General features: G+C 51.7%; 1 protein-coding gene across 1 annotated transcript in view; it reads left to right on the plus strand.

Moving 5' to 3' along the window:
• rnf216 (ring finger protein 216) overlaps positions 1–22,013 on the plus strand; it is a 107,579-nt gene that overhangs the window by 13,162 nt on the left and 72,404 nt on the right. Inside the window, exons 4-6 of the mRNA XM_064964681.1 lie at positions 7,092–9,056; positions 11,153–11,229; positions 12,081–12,186. Of these exons, the coding sequence (XP_064820753.1) occupies positions 7,092–9,056; positions 11,153–11,229; positions 12,081–12,186 (2,148 nt within the window). The remainder of the gene's footprint in view (positions 1–7,091; positions 9,057–11,152; positions 11,230–12,080; positions 12,187–22,013) is intronic.

A 22,013-nucleotide genomic window follows, 5' to 3' on the forward strand; every position in this document is an offset into this window, starting at 1 on the left:
TGTCACGCTGTCTGACAGGTTACCAGTCTCTGTCACGCTGTCTGACAGGTTACCATCCTACCAGTCTCTGTCACGCTGTCTGACAGGTTACCATCCTACCAGTCTCTGTCACGCTGTCTGACAGGTTACCATCCTACCAGTCTCTGTCACGCTGTCTGACAGGTTACCATCCTACCAGTCTCTGTCACGCTGTCTGACAGGTTACCATCCTTCCAGTCTCTGTCACGCTGTCTGACAGATTACCATCCTACCAGTCTCTGTCACGCTGTCTGACAGGTTACCAGTCTCTATCACACTGTCTGACAGGTTACCATCCTACCAGTCTCTGTCACGCTGTCTGACAGATTACCAGTCTCTGTCACGCTGTCTGACAGGTTACCATCCTACCAGTCTCTGTCACGCTGTCTGACAGATTACCAGTCTCTGTCACGCTGTCTGACAGGTTACCATCCTACCAGTCTCTGTCACGCTGTCTGACAGGTTACCAGTCTCTATCACACTGTCTGACAGGTTACCAGTCTCTGTCACGCTGTCTGACAGATTACCATCCTACCAGTCTCTGTCACGCTGTCTGACAGGTTACCATCCTACCAGTCTCTGTCACGCTGTCTGACAGGTTACCATCCTACCAGTCTCTGTCACGCTGTCTGACAGGTTACCATCCTACCAGTCTCTGTCACGCTGTCTGACAGGTTACCAGTCTGTCACGCTGTCTGACAGGTTACCATCCTACCAGTCTCTGTCACGCTGTCTGACAGGTTACCAGTCTCTGTCACGCTGTCTGACAGGTTACCATCCTACCAGTCTCTGTCACTCTGTCTGACAGGTTACCATCCTACCAGTCTCTGTCACTCTGTCTGACAGGTTACCATCCTACCAGTCTCTGTCACGCTCTCTGACAGGTTACCATCCTACCAGTCTCTGTCACGCTGTCTGACAGGTTACCATCCTACCAGTCTCTGTCACTCTGTCTGACAGGTTACCAGTCTCTATCACGCTGTCTGACAGGTTACCATCCTACCAGTCTCTGTCACTCTGTCTGACAGGTTACCATCCTACCAGTCTCTGTCACGCTGTCTGACAGGTTACCAGTCTCTGTCACGCTGTCTGACAGGTTACCATCCTACCAGTCTCTGTCACGCTGTCTGACAGGTTACCATCCTACCAGTCTCTGTCACTCTGTCTGACAGGTTACCATCCTACCAGTCTCTGTCACTCTGTCTGACAGGTTACCATCCTACCAGTCTCTGTCACGCTCTCTGACAGGTTACCATCCTACCAGTCTCTGTCACGCTGTCTGACAGGTTACCATCCTACCAGTCTCTGTCACTCTGTCTGACAGGTTACCAGTCTCTATCACGCTGTCTGACAGGTTACCATCCTACCAGTCTCTGTCACGCTGTCTGACAGGTTACCAGTCTCTGTCACGCTGTCTGACAGGTTACCATCCTACCAGTCTCTGTCACGCTGTCTGACAGGTTACCATCCTACCAGTCTCTGTCACGCTGTCTGACAGGTTACCATCCTACCAGTCTCTGTCACGCTGTCTGACAGGTTACCATCCTACCAGTCTCTGTCACGCTGTCTGACAGGTTACCATCCTACCAGTCTCTGTCACGCTGTCTGACTGGTTACCATCCTACCAGTCTCTGTCACGCTGTCTGACAGGTTACCATCCTACCAGTCTCTGTCACTCTGTCTGACAGGTTACCATCCTACCAGTCTCTGTCACTCTGTCTGACAGGTTACCATCCTACCAGTCTCTGTCACGCTCTCTGACAGGTTACCATCCTACCAGTCTCTGTCACACTGTCTGACAGGTTACCATCCTACCAGTCTCTGTCACGCTGTCTGACAGGTTACCATCCTTCCAGTCTCTGTCACGCTGTCTGACAGATTACCATCCTACCAGTCTCTGTCACGCTGTCTGACAGGTTACCAGTCTCTATCACACTGTCTGACAGGTTACCATCCTACCAGTCTCTGTCACGCTGTCTGACAGATTACCAGTCTCTGTCACGCTGTCTGACAGGTTACCATCCTACCAGTCTCTGTCACGCTGTCTGACAGATTACCAGTCTCTGTCACGCTGTCTGACAGGTTACCATCCTACCAGTCTCTGTCACGCTGTCTGACAGGTTACCAGTCTCTATCACACTGTCTGACAGGTTACCAGTCTCTGTCACGCTGTCTGACAGATTACCATCCTACCAGTCTCTGTCACGCTGTCTGACAGGTTACCATCCTACCAGTCTCTGTCACGCTGTCTGACAGGTTACCATCCTACCAGTCTCTGTCACGCTGTCTGACAGGTTACCATCCTACCAGTCTCTGTCACGCTGTCTGACAGGTTACCAGTCTCTGTCACGCTGTCTGACAGGTTACCATCCTACCAGTCTCTGTCACGCTGTCTGACAGGTTACCAGTCTCTGTCACGCTGTCTGACAGGTTACCATCCTACCAGTCTCTGTCACTCTGTCTGACAGGTTACCATCCTACCAGTCTCTGTCACTCTGTCTGACAGGTTACCATCCTACCAGTCTCTGTCACGCTCTCTGACAGGTTACCATCCTACCAGTCTCTGTCACGCTGTCTGACAGGTTACCATCCTACCAGTCTCTGTCACTCTGTCTGACAGGTTACCAGTCTCTATCACGCTGTCTGACAGGTTACCATCCTACCAGTCTCTGTCACTCTGTCTGACAGGTTACCATCCTACCAGTCTCTGTCACGCTGTCTGACAGGTTACCAGTCTCTGTCACGCTGTCTGACAGGTTACCATCCTACCAGTCTCTGTCACGCTGTCTGACAGTTTACCATCCTACCAGTCTCTGTCACTCTGTCTGACAGGTTACCATCCTACCAGTCTCTGTCACTCTGTCTGACAGGTTACCATCCTACCAGTCTCTGTCACGCTCTCTGACAGGTTACCATCCTACCAGTCTCTGTCACGCTGTCTGACAGGTTACCATCCTACCAGTCTCTGTCACTCTGTCTGACAGGTTACCAGTCTCTATCACGCTGTCTGACAGGTTACCATCCTACCAGTCTCTGTCACGCTGTCTGACAGGTTACCAGTCTCTGTCACGCTGTCTGACAGGTTACCATCCTACCAGTCTCTGTCACGCTGTCTGACAGGTTACCATCCTACCAGTCTCTGTCACGCTGTCTGACAGGTTACCATCCTACCAGTCTCTGTCACGCTGTCTGACAGGTTACCATCCTACCAGTCTCTGTCACGCTGTCTGACAGGTTACCATCCTTCCAGTCTCTGTCACGCTGTCTGACAGATTACCATCCTACCAGTCTCTGTCACGCTGTCTGACAGGTTACCAGTCTCTATCACACTGTCTGACAGGTTACCATCCTACCAGTCTCTGTCACGCTGTCTGACAGATTACCAGTCTCTGTCACGCTGTCTGACAGGTTACCATCCTACCAGTCTCTGTCACGCTGTCTGACAGATTACCAGTCTCTGTCACGCTGTCTGACAGGTTACCATCCTACCAGTCTCTGTCACGCTGTCTGACAGGTTACCAGTCTCTATCACACTGTCTGACAGGTTACCAGTCTCTGTCACGCTGTCTGACAGATTACCATCCTACCAGTCTCTGTCACGCTGTCTGACAGGTTACCATCCTACCAGTCTCTGTCACGCTGTCTGACAGGTTACCATCCTACCAGTCTCTGTCACGCTGTCTGACAGGTTACCATCCTACCAGTCTCTGTCACGCTGTCTGACAGGTTACCAGTCTCTATCACACTGTCTGACAGGTTACCATCCTACCAGTCTCTGTCACGCTGTCTGACAGATTACCAGTCTCTGTCACGCTGTCTGACAGGTTACCATCCTACCAGTCTCTGTCACGCTGTCTGACAGATTACCAGTCTCTGTCACGCTGTCTGACAGGTTACCATCCTACCAGTCTCTGTCACGCTGTCTGACAGGTTACCAGTCTCTATCACACTGTCTGACAGGTTACCAGTCTCTGTCACGCTGTCTGACAGATTACCATCCTACCAGTCTCTGTCACGCTGTCTGACAGGTTACCATCCTACCAGTCTCTGTCACGCTGTCTGACAGGTTACCATCCTACCAGTCTCTGTCACGCTGTCTGACAGGTTACCATCCTACCAGTCTCTGTCACGCTGTCTGACAGGTTACCAGTCTCTGTCACGCTGTCTGACAGGTTACCATCCTACCAGTCTCTGTCACGCTGTCTGACAGGTTACCAGTCTCTGTCACGCTGTCTGACAGGTTACCATCCTACCAGTCTCTGTCACTCTGTCTGACAGGTTACCATCCTACCAGTCTCTGTCACTCTGTCTGACAGGTTACCATCCTACCAGTCTCTGTCACGCTCTCTGACAGGTTACCATCCTACCAGTCTCTGTCACGCTGTCTGACAGGTTACCATCCTACCAGTCTCTGTCACTCTGTCTGACAGGTTACCAGTCTCTATCACGCTGTCTGACAGGTTACCATCCTACCAGTCTCTGTCACTCTGTCTGACAGGTTACCATCCTACCAGTCTCTGTCACGCTGTCTGACAGGTTACCAGTCTCTGTCACGCTGTCTGACAGGTTACCATCCTACCAGTCTCTGTCACGCTGTCTGACAGGTTACCATCCTACCAGTCTCTGTCACTCTGTCTGACAGGTTACCATCCTACCAGTCTCTGTCACTCTGTCTGACAGGTTACCATCCTACCAGTCTCTGTCACGCTCTCTGACAGGTTACCATCCTACCAGTCTCTGTCACGCTGTCTGACAGGTTACCATCCTACCAGTCTCTGTCACTCTGTCTGACAGGTTACCAGTCTCTATCACGCTGTCTGACAGGTTACCATCCTACCAGTCTCTGTCACGCTGTCTGACAGGTTACCAGTCTCTGTCACGCTGTCTGACAGGTTACCATCCTACCAGTCTCTGTCACGCTGTCTGACAGGTTACCATCCTACCAGTCTCTGTCACGCTGTCTGACAGGTTACCATCCTACCAGTCTCTGTCACGCTGTCTGACAGGTTACCATCCTACCAGTCTCTGTCACGCTGTCTGACAGGTTACCATCCTTCCAGTCTCTGTCACGCTGTCTGACAGATTACCATCCTACCAGTCTCTGTCACGCTGTCTGACAGGTTACCAGTCTCTATCACACTGTCTGACAGGTTACCATCCTACCAGTCTCTGTCACGCTGTCTGACAGATTACCAGTCTCTGTCACGCTGTCTGACAGGTTACCATCCTACCAGTCTCTGTCACGCTGTCTGACAGATTACCAGTCTCTGTCACGCTGTCTGACAGGTTACCATCCTACCAGTCTCTGTCACGCTGTCTGACAGGTTACCAGTCTCTATCACACTGTCTGACAGGTTACCAGTCTCTGTCACGCTGTCTGACAGATTACCATCCTACCAGTCTCTGTCACGCTGTCTGACAGGTTACCATCCTACCAGTCTCTGTCACGCTGTCTGACAGGTTACCATCCTACCAGTCTCTGTCACGCTGTCTGACAGGTTACCATCCTACCAGTCTCTGTCACGCTGTCTGACAGGTTACCAGTCTGTCACGCTGTCTGACAGGTTACCATCCTACCAGTCTCTGTCACGCTGTCTGACAGGTTACCAGTCTCTGTCACGCTGTCTGACAGGTTACCATCCTACCAGTCTCTGTCACTCTGTCTGACAGGTTACCATCCTACCAGTCTCTGTCACTCTGTCTGACAGGTTACCATCCTACCAGTCTCTGTCACGCTCTCTGACAGGTTACCATCCTACCAGTCTCTGTCACGCTGTCTGACAGGTTACCATCCTACCAGTCTCTGTCACTCTGTCTGACAGGTTACCAGTCTCTATCACGCTGTCTGACAGGTTACCATCCTACCAGTCTCTGTCACTCTGTCTGACAGGTTACCATCCTACCAGTCTCTGTCACGCTGTCTGACAGGTTACCAGTCTCTGTCACGCTGTCTGACAGGTTACCATCCTACCAGTCTCTGTCACGCTGTCTGACAGGTTACCATCCTACCAGTCTCTGTCACTCTGTCTGACAGGTTACCATCCTACCAGTCTCTGTCACTCTGTCTGACAGGTTACCATCCTACCAGTCTCTGTCACGCTCTCTGACAGGTTACCATCCTACCAGTCTCTGTCACGCTGTCTGACAGGTTACCATCCTACCAGTCTCTGTCACTCTGTCTGACAGGTTACCAGTCTCTATCACGCTGTCTGACAGGTTACCATCCTACCAGTCTCTGTCACGCTGTCTGACAGGTTACCAGTCTCTGTCACGCTGTCTGACAGGTTACCATCCTACCAGTCTCTGTCACGCTGTCTGACAGGTTACCATCCTACCAGTCTCTGTCACGCTGTCTGACAGGTTACCATCCTACCAGTCTCTGTCACGCTGTCTGACAGGTTACCATCCTACCAGTCTCTGTCACGCTGTCTGACAGGTTACCATCCTACCAGTCTCTGTCACGCTGTCTGACTGGTTACCATCCTACCAGTCTCTGTCACGCTGTCTGACAGGTTACCATCCTACCAGTCTCTGTCACTCTGTCTGACAGGTTACCATCCTACCAGTCTCTGTCACTCTGTCTGACAGGTTACCATCCTACCAGTCTCTGTCACGCTCTCTGACAGGTTACCATCCTACCAGTCTCTGTCACTCTGTCTGACAGATTACATTTTTCTGTTCGTGACTACTCACCAAAAATACACATGGCACCAAAATTATGCAAATGAACCTCTAGTGGAAAAATCATGACCAGTCTAATGTATTTTCAGCGCCTTACCGGTTAATGGTTAGTATCCCAACCTTGACCCCTGACGTGGGATAGGTTTGGAGCTGACTTGGTGACCCGTGTCTTGTCTCTTAACACTGTGTGTCTGTCCTAACCACCTGTCCTCTCTCTCTCTCTTTCTCTCACTCCCCTCCTCTCGCCCCCCTCCTCTCTCTCTCTTTCTCTCGCTCCCCTCCTCTCTCCCCTCCTTTTGCTCTTTTTCTCGTTCTCCTCCCTCCCTCTTTCTCTCTCTCTCCCCTCCTCTCTCTCTCCCCTCCTCTCTCTCTCCCCTCCTCTCTCTCTCCAGCCCCTGAATCCTGCCCGGCGACGTGTGATTCGTCCAGCAGCACTGTGGGGTGTGGCTTCTGAAGGCGATGGACCAATCATGGAGCTAAAAGAGGTTGACGGTCATCGTACTGCACCCCTTCCACCCACCTCACAGTACAGAGCCCGAGACGCCTCCGCCCCATCCACCTCACAGTACAGAGACACCTCCGCCCCATCCACCTCACAGTACAGAGACACCTCCGCCCCATCCACCTCACAGTACAGAGACACCTCCGCCCCATCCACCTCACAGTACAGAGACACCTCCGCCCCATCCACCTCACAGTACAGAGACACCTCCGCCCCATCCACCTCACAGTACAGAGACACCTCCGCCCCATCCACCTCACAGTACAGAGACACCTCCGCCCCATCCACCTCACAGTACAGAGACACCTCCGCCCCATCCACCTCACAGTACAGAGACCGAGACGCCTCCGCCCCATCCACCTCGCAGTACAGAGACACCTCCGCCCCATCCACCTCACAGTACAGAGACCGAGACGCCTCCGCCCCATCCACCTCACAGTACAGAGACGGAGACACCTCCGCCCCATCCACTTCACAGTACAGAGACCGAGACGCCTCCGCCCCATCCACCTCACAGTACAGAGACGCCTCCGCCCCATCCACCTCACAGTACAGAGACACCTCCGCCCCATCCACCTCACAGTACAGAGACCGAGACGCCTCCACCCCATCCACCTCACAGTACAGAGACGGAGACACCTCCGCCCCATCCACCTCACAGTACAGAGACACCTCCGCCCCATCCACTTCACAGTACAGAGACGGAGACGCCTCCGCCCCATCCACCTCACAGTACAGAGACACCTCCGCCCCATCCACTTCACAGTACAGAGACCGAGACGCCTCCACCCCATCCACCTCACAGTACAGAGACGGAGACACCTCCGCCCCATCCACCTCGCAGTACAGAGACACCTCCGCCCCATCCACCTCACAGTACAGAGACACCTCCGCCCCATCCACCTCACAGTACAGAGACACCTCCGCCCCATCCACCTCACAGTACAGAGACACCTCCGCCCCATCCACCTCACAGTACAGAGACGTAGACACCTCCGCCCCATCCACCTCACAGTACAGAGACACCTCCGCCCCATCCACCTCACAGTACAGAGACGCCTCCGCCCCATCCACCTCACAGTACAGAGACCGAGACGCCTCCGCCCCATCCACCTCGCAGTACAGAGACACCTCCGCCCCATCCACCTCACAGTACAGAGACGGAGACACCTCCGCCCCATCCACCTCAACCCAGACCAGACCTCAACCCTTCACCAGGCCTGTCCTGCAGGAGGTCAAGTTAGTTTTGCTCCCTCAGGTCCAGCCCCCTGCACCTCCTCAGCCCCATGCCCGGCCCCGATCCCCCCTACAGCAGCTCCACCCTGGACCCCTCAACCAGCCTCAGCCCCCCCTGCCCCCCCAGGCTCTCCTCCTAACCCATGCCTTCCAGATCCAACAACCCAGACCCCTTCATCCCCAACCTGTTCCCCAGGTCGCCCCCCAGCCCGTGCCTGCTCCCCAGCGGTTTCCTGTGGGCCCCTGTGGCGTCCCTGCCCCCGCCGTGCTGATAGCTGCTGCCCCCGAGCGTCTGGGCCCCCCAGAGACCGGCCATCGCATCACCCTGGGCAGCCAGACTCTTGGGGGCCTTCACCCCCAGGCCGGAGCCCCACTGCTGACAGACGACCGCCCTCTGTCCCTGGGGCCACAGGTGGTAGTTGTGGTCAACCGGCCAGCCACTCAACCTCCCCTCCCCATCCCAGCTCTCGCTGTTCCCCTGAACCCCAACCCCATAGTCCCAGCCCCTGTCGTCCCCAGGACAGCGGAGGAGAGGGCAGGTCCCTCAGACCAACAGGAAGTCCAGGGACCAGAGACACCTCAGCTGCAGCCCCACGTCAGTGCACTGGTCAGAGGAGTGGTGAGTCGTACAGACTGGTAGTGACCCTTCTAATGGGTAGAGACCCTAACTTCTAATGGGTAGTGACCCTCACTTCTAATGGGTAGAGACCCTCACTTCTAATGGGTAGAGACCCTCACTTCTAATGGGTAGAGACCCTAACTTCTAATGGGTAGTGACCCTTCTAATGGGTAGCGACCCTCACTTCTAATGGGCAGCGACCCTCACTTCTAATGGGCAGCGACCCTCACTTCTAATGGGTAGCGACCCTCACTTCTAATGGGTAGCGACCCTCACTTCTAATGGGTAGAGACCCTCACTTCTAATGGGTAGAGATCCTAAATTCTAATGGGTAGTGACCCTCACTTCTAATGGGTAGAGACCCTAACTTCTAATGGGTAGAGACCCTAACTTCTAATGGGTAGAGACCCTCACTTCTAATGGGTAGAGACCCTAACTTCTAATGGGTAGTGACCCTTCTAATGGGTAGAGACCCTAACTTCTAATGGGTAGTGACCCTCATTTCTAATGGGTAGTGACCCTCACTTCTAATGGGTAGCGACCGTCACTTCTAATGGGTAGCGACCCTCACTTCTAATGGGTAGAGACCCTCACTTCTAATGGGTAGAGACCCTCACTTCTAATGGGTAGAGACCCTAACTTCTAATGGGTAGCGACCCTCACTTCTAATGGGTAGCGACCCTCACTTCTAATGGGTAGCGACCCTCACTTCTAATGGGTAGAGACCCTCACTTCTAATGGGTAGCGACCCTCACTTCTAATGGGTAGCGACCCTCACTTCTAATGGGTAGCGACCGTCACTTCTAATGGGTAGCGACCCTCACTTCTAATGGGTAGCGACCGTCACTTCTAATGGGTAGCGACCCTCACTTCTAATGGGTAGAGACCCTAACTTCTAATGGGTAGAGACCCTAACTTCTAATGGGTAGAGACCCTAACTTCTAATGGGTAGAGACCCTAACTTCTAATGGGTAGAGACCCTAACTTCTAATGGGTAGAGACCCTAACTTCTAATGGGTAGCGACCCTCACTTCTAATGGGTAGCGACCCTCACTTCTAATGGGTAGCGACCCTCACTTCTAATGGGTAGCGACCCTAACTTCTAATGGGTAGCGACCCTCACTTCTAATGGGTAGCGACCCTTCTAATGGGTAGAGACCCTAACTTCTAATGGGTAGTGACCCTCACTTCTAATGGGTAGAGACCCTAACTTCTAATGGGTAGTGACCCTCACTTCTAATGGGTAGAGACCCTCACTTCTAATGGGTAGAGACCCTAACTTCTAACGGGTAGAGACCCTAACTTCTAACGGGTAGTGACCCTAACTTCTAACGGGTAGAGACCCTCACTTCTAATGGGTAGAGACCCTAACTTCTAATGGGTAGAGACCCTAACTTCTAATGGGTAGAGACCCTAACTTCTAATGGGTAGAGACCCTAACTTCTAATGGGTAGTGACCCTCACTTCTAATGGGTAGTGACCCTCACTTCTAATGGGTAGCGACCCTCACTTCTAATGGGTAGCGACCCTCACTTCTAATGGGTAGCGACCCTCACTTCTAATGGGTAGCGACCCTCACTTCTAATGGGTAGCGACCCTCACTTCTAATGGGTAGTGACCCTTCTAATGGGTAGAGACCCTCACTTCTAATGGGTAGAGACCCTAACTTCTAATGGGTAGCGACCCTCACTTCTAATGGGTAGCGACCCTCACTTCTAATGGGTAGTGACCCTTCTAATGGGTAGTGACCCTTCTAATGGGTAGCGACCCTCACTTCTAATGGGTAGCGACCCTCACTTCTAATGGGTAGCGACCCTCACTTCTAATTGGTAGCGACCGTCACTTCTCATGGGTAGCGACCCTCACTTCTAATGGGTAGAGACCCTCACTTCTAATGGGTAGAGACCCTAACTTCTAATGGGTAGCGACCCTCACTTCTCATGGGTAGTGACCCTTCTAATGGGTAGCGACCCTCACTTCTAATGGGTAGCGACCCTCACTTCTAATGGGTAGCGACCCTCACTTCTAATGGGTAGCGACCCTCACTTCTCATGGGTAGTTATATCTAGTATGTCTATAACTGCTCTCCTCTCTAGGTGGATCTGTTTCCTGATGTCCAGGAGAACTATGTAGCAGAACTGATCCAGACCAATGACCTGAAAGACCTCAATGTGTAAGAACTACAACTATCTCCATGACTACCACTGACCTGAACGATCTCAATCTGTAAGAACTACAACTATCTCCATGACTACCACTGACCTGAAAGATCTCAATCTGTTAGAACTACAACTATCTCCATGACTACCACTGACCTGAAAGATCTCAATCTGTTAGAACTACAACTATCTCCATGACTACCACTGACCTGAAAGATCTCAATCTGTTAGAACTACAACTATCTCCATGACTACCACTGACCTGAAAGATCTCAATCTGTTAGAACTACAACTATCTCCATGACTACCACTGACCTGAAAGACCTCAATGTGTAAGAACTACAACTATCTCCATGACTACCACTGACCTGAAAGATCTCAATCTGTTAGAACTACAACTATCTCCATGACTACCACTGACCTGAAAGATCCCAATGTGTAAGAACTACAACTATCTCCATGACTACCACTGACATGAAAGATCTCAGTTGTAGTTCTAACGCATTATCTCCATGACTACCACTGACCTGAAATATCACAATGTGTAAGAACTACAACTATCTCCATGACTACCACTGACCTGAAAGATCTCAATGCGTTAGAACTACAACTATCTCCATGACTACCACTGCCCTGAAAGATCTCAATGCGTTAGAACTACAACTATCTCTATGACCGTGAAATGTGGTTGTCTGTGGTTGTCTCACCTTGCTCTAGATAAGAGCTAAATTACTAAAATATAAAACTCCTGCTATTTAGTTTTCTCTCTCTCTCTCTCTGTGTGTGTGTGAGAGATCTGTACCAGCATTCTGTAACTCTCTGATATCTGTGTCGGTGTATTTAACCTGTGAGTGTCTGTGTCCAGTATCTGTAACATGTTGCTGGAGAACCCAGCCTTCCCTCAGCGAGAGAGTTCAGCCTCCGCAGCTCAGAGCAGCATGCTACTGGAACCCTGCAACGACAACTCACAGGTAGGGACGTGTGTTAACCCTGCGTGTTAGCTAGGGATGGGGCTCGGGTTATTCAGTATCCCAACAGACATTAATATTACAATACTTTTTTTGAATTGGTAGTTAGTCTTGTCTCATCGCTGCAACTCCCGTACGGACTCGGGAGAGGCGAAGGTCGAGAGCCGTGCGTCCTCCGAAACACTAGCCAGCCAAGGACACAATGCGCGTTTAAACCCGGAAGGAAACACTGAACACCTGGCGATGCAAAACCCTCCCCTAACCCGGACGACGCTGGGCCAACTGTGTCTTCCCGGTCGCGGCCGGCTGCGACAGAGCCTGGACTCGAACCCAGACTCTCTAGTGGCTAGCGCTCGAACCCAGACTCTCTAGTGGCTAGCGCTCGAACCCAGACTCTCTAGTGGCTAGCGCTCGGACCCAGACTCTCTAGTGGCTAGCGCTCGGACCCAGACTCTCTAGTGGCTAGCGCTCGGACCCAGACTCTCTAGTGGCTAGCGCTCGGACCCAGACTCTCTAGTGGCTAGCGCTCGGACCCAGACTCTCTAGTGGCTAGCGCTCGAACCCAGACTCTCTAGTGGCTAGCGCTCGAACCCAGATTCTCTAGTGGCTAGCGCTCGGACCCAGACTCTCTAGTGGCTAGCGCTCGGACCCAGAATCTCTAGTGGCTAGCGCTCGGACCCAGACTCTCTAGTGGCTAGCGCTCGAACCCAGACTCTCTAGTTGCTAGCGCTCGTACCCAGACTCTCTAGTGGCTAGCGCTCGAACCCAGACTCTCTAGTGGCTAGCGCTCGTACCCAGAATCTCTAGTGGCTAGCGCTCGGACCCAGACTCTCTAGTGGCTAGCGCTCGAACCCAGACTCTCTAGTTGCTAGCGCTCGTACCCAGACTCTCTAGTGGCTAGCGCTCGAACCCAGACTCTCTAGTGGCTAGCGCTCGTACCCAGAATCTCTAGTGGCACAGCTAGCGCTGCCATGCCGTGTCTTTGACCGCTGGGCCACTTCGGGAGGCTCTGAGTATTCATTTTTTGAGGACAAATTATAGGCCAATTTTAGCAATGAAAAGGCATTTTATAAATTAAATTAAAATACCAATGGGACGCTGTTACATATAGAGATATACCATGACATTTCATATCTCAATTCAATAGAAGACTAAACTTTTGAATTTAGTTTTTAATAAGGTGCTCCCCATTTATTAGAAAGAGAAAGCATTTGGCCTCTTTTAGCTTCTCTGGGCGTCTCCAGTCAAGACACTGTTATGTGGATGATGAAAAGCATTGAGTGTTCGTTTGGCTACTGCATCTCTGGGTGTCTCCTTCCGGACTGTTCCACTGCGCTCCCATCTCTCACACAAAATAATTTCCCTATTGGACTAGTTAAATGATTTGAAACGACCCCATCCCCAGTGTTAGTCCTGTCTCTCTAAACCCGTCCTGTCCCTAGTGTTAGTCCTGTCTCTCTAAACGTCCTGTCCCTAGTGTTAGTCCTGTCTCTCTAAACGTCCTGTCCCTAGTGTTAGTCCTGTCTCTCTAAACGCCCCCCATCCCTAGTGTTAGTCCTGTCTCTCTAAACCCCCCCATCCCTAGTGTTAGTCCTGTCTCTCTAAACGCCCCCCATCCCTAGTGTTAGTCCTGTCTCTCTAAACCCCCCATCCCTAGTGTTAGTCCTGTCTCTCTAAACGCCCCCCATCCCTAGTGTTAGTCCTGTCTCTCTAAACCCCCCCATCCCTAGTGTTAGTCCTGTCTCTCTAAACGTCCTGTCCCTAGTGTTAGTCCTGTCTCTCTAAACCCCCCCATCCCTAGTGTTAGTCCTGTCTCTCTAAACGTCCTGTCCCTAGTGTTAGTCCTGTCTCTCTAAACCCCCCCATCCCTAGTGTTAGTCCTGTCTCTCTAAACGCCCCCATCCCTAGTGTTAGTCCTGTCTCTCTAAACGCCCCCATCCCTAGTGTTAGTCCTGTCTCTCTAAACGCCCCCATCCCTAGTGTTAGTCCTGTCTCTCTAAACCCCCCCATCCCTAGTGTTAGTCCTGTCTCTCTAAACGCCCCCATCCCTAGTGTTAGTCCTGTCTCTCTAAACCCCCCCATCCCTAGTGTTAGTCCTGTCTCTCTAAACGTCCTGTCCCTAGTGTTAGTCCTGTCTCTCTAAACGCCCCCCATCCCTAGTGTTAGTCCTGTCTCTCTAAACCCCCCCATCCCTAGTGTTAGTCCTGTCTCTCTAAACGCCCCCATCCCTAGTGTTAGTCCTGTCTCTCTAAACCCCCCCATCCCTAGTGTTAGTCCTGTCTCTCTAAACGTCCTGTCCCTAGTGTTTGTCCTGTCTCTCTAAACGCCCCCCATCCCTAGTGTTAGTCCTGTCTCTCTAAACCCCCCATCCCTAGTGTTAGTCCTGTCTCTCTAAACGCCCCCCATCCCTAGTGTTAGTCCTGTCTCTCTCTAAACGCCCCCCATCCCTAGTGTTAGTCCTGTCTCTCTAAACGTCCTGTCCCTAGTGTTAGTCCTGTCTCTCTAAACGTCCTGTCCCTAGTGTTAGTCCTGTCTCTCTAAACCCCCCCATCCCTAGTGTTAGTCCTGTCTCTCTAAACGCCCCCATCCCTAGTGTTAGTCCTGTCTCTCTAAACGTCCTGTCCCTAGTGTTAGTCCTGTCTCTCTAAACCCCCCCATCCCTAGTGTTAGTCCTGTCTCTCTAAACCCCCCATCCCTAGTGTTAGTCCTGTCTCTCTAAACCCCCCCATCCCTAGTGTTATTCCTGTCTCTCTCTCTAAACCCCCCATCCCTAGTGTTAGTCCTGTCTCTCTAAACCCCCCATCCCTAGTGTTAGTCCTCTCTCTCTAAACCCCCCATCCCTAGTGTTAGTCCTGTCTCTCTAAACCCCCCATCCCTAGTGTTTGTCCTGTCTCTTTAAACCCCACCATCCCTAGTGTTAGTCCTGTCTCTCTCTCTAAACGCCCCCATCCCTAGTGTTAGTCCTGTCTCTCTAAACCCCCCCATCCCTAGTGTTAGTCCTGTCTCTCTCTCTAAACGCCCCCCATCCCTAGTGTTAGTCCTGTCTCTCTAAACGTCCTGTCCCTAGTGTTAGTCCTGTCTCTCTAAACCCCCCCATCCCTAGTGTTAGTCCTGTCTCTCTAAACGCTCCCCATCCCTAGTGTTAGTCCTGTCTCTCTAAACGCCCCCATCCCTAGTGTTAGTCCTGTCTCTCTAAACCCCCCCATCCCTAGTGTTAGTCCTGTCTCTCTAAACGCCCCCCATCCCTAGTGTTAGTCCTATCTCTCTAAACGTCCTGTCCCTAGTGTTAGTCCTGTCTCTCTAAACCCCCCATCCCTAGTGTTAGTCCTGTCTCTCTAAACCCCCCATCCCTAGTGTTAGTCCTGTCTCTCTAAACCCCCCATCCCTAGTGTTAGTCCTGTCTCTCTAAACGTCCTGTCCCTAGTGTTAGTCCTGTCTCTCTAAACCCCCCCATCCCTAGTGTTAGTCCTGTCTCTCTAAACGCCCCCATCCCTAGTGTTAGTCCTGTCTCTCTAAACGCCCCCATCCCTAGTGTTAGTCCTGTCTCTCTAAACCCCCCATCCCTAGTGTTAGTCCTATCTCTCTAAACGTCCTGTCCCTAGTGTTAGTCCTGTCTCTCTCTCTAAACGCCCCCATCCCTAGTGTTAGTCCTGTCTCTCTAAACGTCCTGTCCCTAGTGTTAGTCCTGTCTCTCTAAACCCCCCCATCCCTAGTGTTAGTCCTGTCTCTCTCTCTAAACGCCCCCATCCCTAGTGTTAGTCCTGTCTCTCTAAACGCCCCCCATCCCTAGTGTTAGTCCTGTCTCTCTAAACGTCCTGTCCCTAGTGTTAGTCCTGTCTCTCTAAACCCCCCATCCCTAGTGTTAGTCCTGTCTCTCTAAACCCCCCATCCCTAGTGTTAGTCCTGTCTCTCTAAACCCCCCATCCCTAGTGTTATTCCTGTCTCTCTCTCTAAACCCCCCATCCCTAGTGTTAGTCCTCTCTCTCTAAACCCCCCATCCCTAGTGTTAGTCCTGTCTCTCTAAACCCCCCCATCCCTAGTGTTAGTCCTGTCTCTTTAAACCCCCCATCCCTAGTGTTAGTCCTGTCTCTCTAAACCCCCCATCCCTCGTGTTAGTCCTGTCTCTCTAAACGCCCCCCTCCCTAGTGTTAGTCCTGTCTCTCTAAACGCCCCCCATCCCTAGTGTTAGTCCTGTCTCTCTAAACCCCCCCATCCCTAGTGTTAGTCCTATCTCTCTAAACGTCCTGTCCCTAGTGTTAGTCCTGTCTCTCTCTCTAAACGCCCCCATCCCTAGTGTTAGTCCTGTCTCTCTAAACGCCCCCATCCCTAGTGTTAGTCCTGTCTCTCTAAACGTCCTGTCCCTAGTGTTAGTCCTGTCTCTCTAAACCCCCCATCCCTAGTGTTAGTCCTGTCTCTCTCTCTAAACGCCCCCATCCCTAGTGTTAGTCCTGTCTCTCTAAACGCCCCCCATCCCTAGTGTTAGTCCTGTCTCTCTAAACGTCCTGTCCCTAGTGTTAGTCCTGTCTCTCTAAACCCCCCCATCCCTAGTGTTAGTCCTGTCTCTCTAAACCCCCCATCCCTAGTGTTAGTCCTGTCTCTCTAAACCCCCCATCCCTAGTGTTATTCCTGTCTCTCTCTCTAAACCCCCCATCCCTAGTGTTAGTCCTGTCTCTCTAAACCCCCCATCCCTAGTGTTAGTCCTCTCTCTCTAAACCCCCCATCCCTAGTGTTAGTCCTGTCTCTCTAAACCCCCCATCCCTAGTGTTAGTCCTGTCTCTTTAAACCCCCCATCCCTAGTGTTAGTCCTGTCTCTCTCTCTAAACGCCCCCATCCCTAGTGTTAGTCCTGTCTCTCTAAACCCCCCATCCCTAGTGTTAGTCCTGTCTCTCTCTCTAAACGCCCCCCATCCCTAGTGTTAGTCCTGTCTCTCTAAACGCCCCCATCCCTAGTGTTAGTCCTGTCTCTCTAAACCCCCCCATCCCTAGTGTTAGTCCTGTCTCTCTAAACGTCCTGTCCCTAGTGTTAGTCCTGTCTCTCTAAACGTCCTGTCCCTAGTGTTAGTCCTGTCTCTCTAAACCCCCCATCCCTAGTGTTAGTCCTGTCTCTCTAAACGACCCCATCCCTAGTGTTAGTCCTGTCTCTCTAAACCCCCCATCCCTAGTGTTAGTCCTGTCTCTCTAAACCCCCCCATCCCTAGTGTTAGTCCTGTCTCTCTAAACGACCCCATCCCTAGTGTTAGTCCTGTCTCTCTAAACGTCCTGTCCCTAGTGTTAGTCCTGTCTCTCTAAACGACCCCATCCCTAGTGTTAGTCCTGTCTCTCTAAACCCCCCCATCCCTAGTGTTAGTCCTGTCTCTCTAAATGACCCCATCCCTAGTGTTAGTCCTGTCTCTCTAAATGACCCCATCCCTAGTGTTAGTCCTGTCTCTCTAAACGTCCTGTCCCTAGTGTTAGTCCTGTCTCTCTAAACGTCCTGTCCCTAGTGTTAGTCCTGTCTCTCTAAACGTCCTGTCCCTAGTGTTAGTCCTGTCTCTCTAAACCCCCCCATCCCTAGTGTTAGTCCTGTCTCTCTCTCTAAACGACCCCATCCCTAGTGTTAGTCCTGTCTCTCTAAACCCCCCCCATCCCTAGTGTTAGTCCTGTCTCTCTAAACGTCCTGTCCCTAGTGTTAGTCCTGTCTCTCTAAACGCCCTGTCCCTAGTGTTAGTCCTGTCTCTCTAAACGCCCCCCATCCCTAGTGTTAGTCCTGTCTCTCTAAACGCCCCCCATCCCTAGTGTTAGTCCTGTCTCTCTAAACGTCCTGTCCCTAGTGTTAGTCCTGTCTCTCTAAACCCCCCATCCCTAGTGTTAGTCCTGTCTCTCTAAACGTCCTGTCCCTAGTGTTAGTCCTGTCTCTCTAAACGTCCCCATCCCTAGTGTTAGTCCTGTCTCTCTAAACGTCCTGTCCCTAGTGTTAGCCCTGTCTCTCTAAACGTCCTGTCCCTAGTGTTAGTCCTGTCTCTCTAAACCCCCCCATCCCTAGTGTTAGCCCTGTCTCTCTAAACGTCCCCATCCCTAGTGTTAGTCCTGTCTCTCTAAACGTCCTGTCCCTAGTGTTAGTCCTGTCTCTCTAAACGTCCTGTCCCTAGTGTTAGTCCTGTCTCTCTCTCTAAACCCCCCCATCCCTAGTGTTAGTCCTGTCTCTCTAAACGTCCTGTCCCTAGTGTTAGTCCTGTCCCTAGTGTTAGTCCTGTCTCTCTAAACGACCCCATCCCTAGTGTTAGTCCTGTCTCTCTAAACGTCCTGTCCCTAGTGTTAGTCCTGTCTCTCTAAACGTCCCCATCCCTAGTGTTAGTCCTGTCTCTCTAAACGTCCTGTCCCTAGTGTTAGTCCTGTCTCTCTAAACGTCCCCATCCCTAGTGTTAGTCCTGTCTCTCTAAACCCCCCCCATCCCTAGTGTTAGTCCTGTCTCTCTAAACCCCCCCATCCCTAGTGTTAGTCCTGTCTCTCTAAACCCCCCATCCCTAGTGTTAGTCCTGTCTCTCTAAACCCCCCCATCCCTAGTGTTAGTCCTGTCTCTCTAAACGTCCTGTCCCTAGTGTTAGTCCTGTCTCTCTAAACCCCCCATCCCTAGTGTTAGCCCTGTCTCTCTAAACCCCCCCATCCCTAGTGTTAGTCCTGTCTCTCTAAACCCCCCCATCCCTAGTGTTAGTCCTCTCTCTCTAAACGTCCTGTCCCTAGTGTTAGTCCTGTCTCTCTAAACGTCCTGTCCCTAGTGTTAGTCCTGTCTCTCTAAACGTCCTGTCCCTAGTGTTAGTCCTGTCTCTCTGAACCCCCCATCCCTAGTGTTAGTCCTGTCTCTCTAAACCCCCCCATCCCTAGTGTTAGTCCTGTCTCTCTAAACCCCCCCATCCCTAGTGTTAGTCCTGTCTCTCTAAACGCCCCCATCCCTAGTGTTAGTCCTGTCTCTCTAAACCCACCCATCCCTAGTGTTAGTCCTGTCTCTCTAAACCCCCCCATCCCTAGTGTTAGTCCTGTCTCTCTAAACGTCCCCATCCCTAGTGTTAGTCCTGTCTCTCTCTCTAAACGTCCTGTCCCTAGTGTTAGTCCTGTCTCTCTAAACCCCCCCATCCCTAGTGTTAGTCCTGTCTCTCTAAACCCCCCCATCCCTAGTGTTAGTCCTGTCTCTCTAAACCCCCCCATCCCTAGTGTTAGTCCTGTCTCTCTAAACCCCCCCATCCCTAGTGTTAGTCCTGTCTCTCTAAACGTCCTGTCCCTAGTGTTAGTCCTGTCTCTCTAAACCCCCCCATCCCTAGTGTTAGTCCTGTCTCTCTAAACCCCCCCATCCCTAGTGTTAGTCCTCTCTCTCTAAACGTCCTGTCCCTAGTGTTAGTCCTGTCTCTCTAAACGTCCTGTCCCTAGTGTTAGTCCTGTCTCTCTAAATGTCCTGTCCCTAGTGTTAGTCCTGTCTCTCTAAACGTCCTGTCCCTAGTGTTAGTCCTGTCTCTCTAAACCCCCCATCCCTAGTGTTAGTCCTGTCTCTCTAAACCCCCCATCCCTAGTGTTAGTCCTGTCTCTCTAAACGTCCTGTCCCTAGTGTTAGTCCTGTCTCTCTAAACCCCCCATCCCTAGTGTTAGCCCTGTCTCTCTAAACCCCCCCATCCCTAGTGTTAGTCCTGTCTCTCTAAACCCCCCCATCCCTAGTGTTAGTCCTCTCTCTCTAAACGTCCTGTCCCTAGTGTTAGTCCTGTCTCTCTAAACGTCCTGTCCCTAGTGTTAGTCCTGTCTCTCTAAACGTCCTGTCCCTAGTGTTAGTCCTGTCTCTCTAAACCCCCCCCATCCCTAGTGTTAGTCCTGTCTCTCTAAACCCCCCCATCCCTAGTGTTAGTCCTGTCTCTCTAAACCCCCCCATCCCTAGTGTTAGTCCTGTCTCTCTAAACGCCCCCATCCCTAGTGTTAGTCCTGTCTCTCTAAACCCCCCCATCCCTAGTTAGTCCTGTCTCTCTAAATGTCCTGTCCCTAGTGTTAGTCCTGTCTCTCTAAATGTCCTGTCCCTAGTGTTAGTCCTGTCTCTCTAAACGTCCTGTCCCTAGTGTTAGTCCTGTCTCTCTAAACCCCCCCATCCCTAGTGTTAGTCCTGTCTCTCTAAACCCCCCATCCCTAGTGTTAGTCCTGTCTCTCTAAACGTCCTGTCCCTAGTGTTAGTCCTGTCTCTCTAAACCCCCCATCCCTAGTGTTAGCCCTGTCTCTCTAAACCCCCCATCCCTAGTGTTAGTCCTGTCTCTCTAAACCCCCCATCCCTAGTGTTAGTCCTGTCTCTCTAAACCCCCCACTCCCTAGTGTTAGTCCTCTCTCTCTAAACGTCCTGTCCCTAGTGTTAGTCCTGTCTCTCTAAACGTCCTGTCCCTAGTGTTAGTCCTGTCTCTCTAAACGTCCTGTCCCTAGTGTTAGTCCTGTCTCTCTAAACCCCCCATCCCTAGTGTTAGTCCTGTCTCTCTAAACCCCCCATCCCTAGTGTTAGTCCTGTCTCTCTAAACCCCCCCATCCCTAGTGTTAGTCCTGTCTCTCTAAACGCCCCCATCCCTAGTGTTAGTCCTGTCTCTCTAAACCCCCCCATCCCTAGTGTTAGTCCTGTCTCTCTAAATGTCCTGTCCCTAGTGTTAGTCCTGTCTCCCTAAACGTCCTGTCCCTAGTGTTAGTCCTGTCTCTCTAAACGCCCCCATCCCTAGTGTTAGTCCTGTCTCTCTAAACGTCCTGTCCCTAGTGTTAGTCCTGTCTCTCTAAACGTCCTGTCCCTAGTGTTAGTCCTGTCTCTCTAAACGCCCCCCATCCCTAGTGTTAGCCCTGTCTCTCTAAACGTCCTGTCCCTAGTGTTAGTCCTGTCTCTCTAAACGTCCTGTCCCTAGTGTTAGTCCTGTCTCTCTAAACCCCCCCATCCCTAGTGTTAGTCCTGTCTCTCTAAACGACCCCATCCCTAGTGTTAGTCCTGTCTCTCTAAACGCCCCCATCCCTAGTGTTAGTCCTGTCTCTCTAAACCCCCCCATCCCTAGTGTTAGTCCTGTCTCTCTAAACGTCCTGTCCCTAGTGTTAGTCCTGTCTCTCTAAACGTCCTGTCCCTAGTGTTAGTCCTGTCTCTCTAAACCCCCCCATCCCTAGTGTTAGCCCTGTCTCTCTAAACCCCCCCATCCCTAGTGTTAGTCCTGTCTCTCTAAACCCCCCCATCCCTAGTGTTAGTCCTCTCTCTCTAAACGTCCTGTCCCTAGTGTTAGTCCTGTCTCTCTAAACGTCCTGTCCCTAGTGTTAGTCCTGTCTCTCTAAATGTCCTGTCCCTAGTGTTAGTCCTGTCTCTCTAAACGTCCTGTCCCTAGTGTTAGTCCTGTCTCTCTAAACGTCCTGTCCCTAGTGTTAGTCCTGTCTCTCTAAACCCCCCCATCCCTAGTGTTAGTCCTGTCTCTCTAAACGTCCTGTCCCTAGTGTTAGTCCTGTCTCTCTAAACCCCCCCATCCCTAGTGTTAGCCCTGTCTCTCTAAACCCCCCATCCCTAGTGTTAGTCCTGTCTCTCTAAACCCCCCCATCCCTAGTGTTAGTCCTCTCTCTCTAAACGTCCTGTCCCTAGTGTTAGTCCTGTCTCTCTAAACGTCCTGTCCCTAGTGTTAGTCCTGTCTCTCTAAACGTCCTGTCCCTAGTGTTAGTCCTGTCTCTCTAAACTCCCTCCCATCCCTAGTGTTAGTCCTGTCTCTCTAAACCCCCCCATCCCTAGTGTTAGTCCTGTCTCTCTAAACCCCCCCATCCCTAGTGTTAGTCCTGTCTCTCTAAACGCCCCCATCCCTAGTGTTAGTCCTGTCTCTCTAA

This window comes from Oncorhynchus masou, unplaced genomic scaffold (genome assembly GCF_036934945.1).
Source record: "Oncorhynchus masou masou isolate Uvic2021 unplaced genomic scaffold, UVic_Omas_1.1 unplaced_scaffold_181, whole genome shotgun sequence".
Classification (NCBI taxonomy): Eukaryota; Metazoa; Chordata; class Actinopteri; order Salmoniformes; family Salmonidae; genus Oncorhynchus; species Oncorhynchus masou.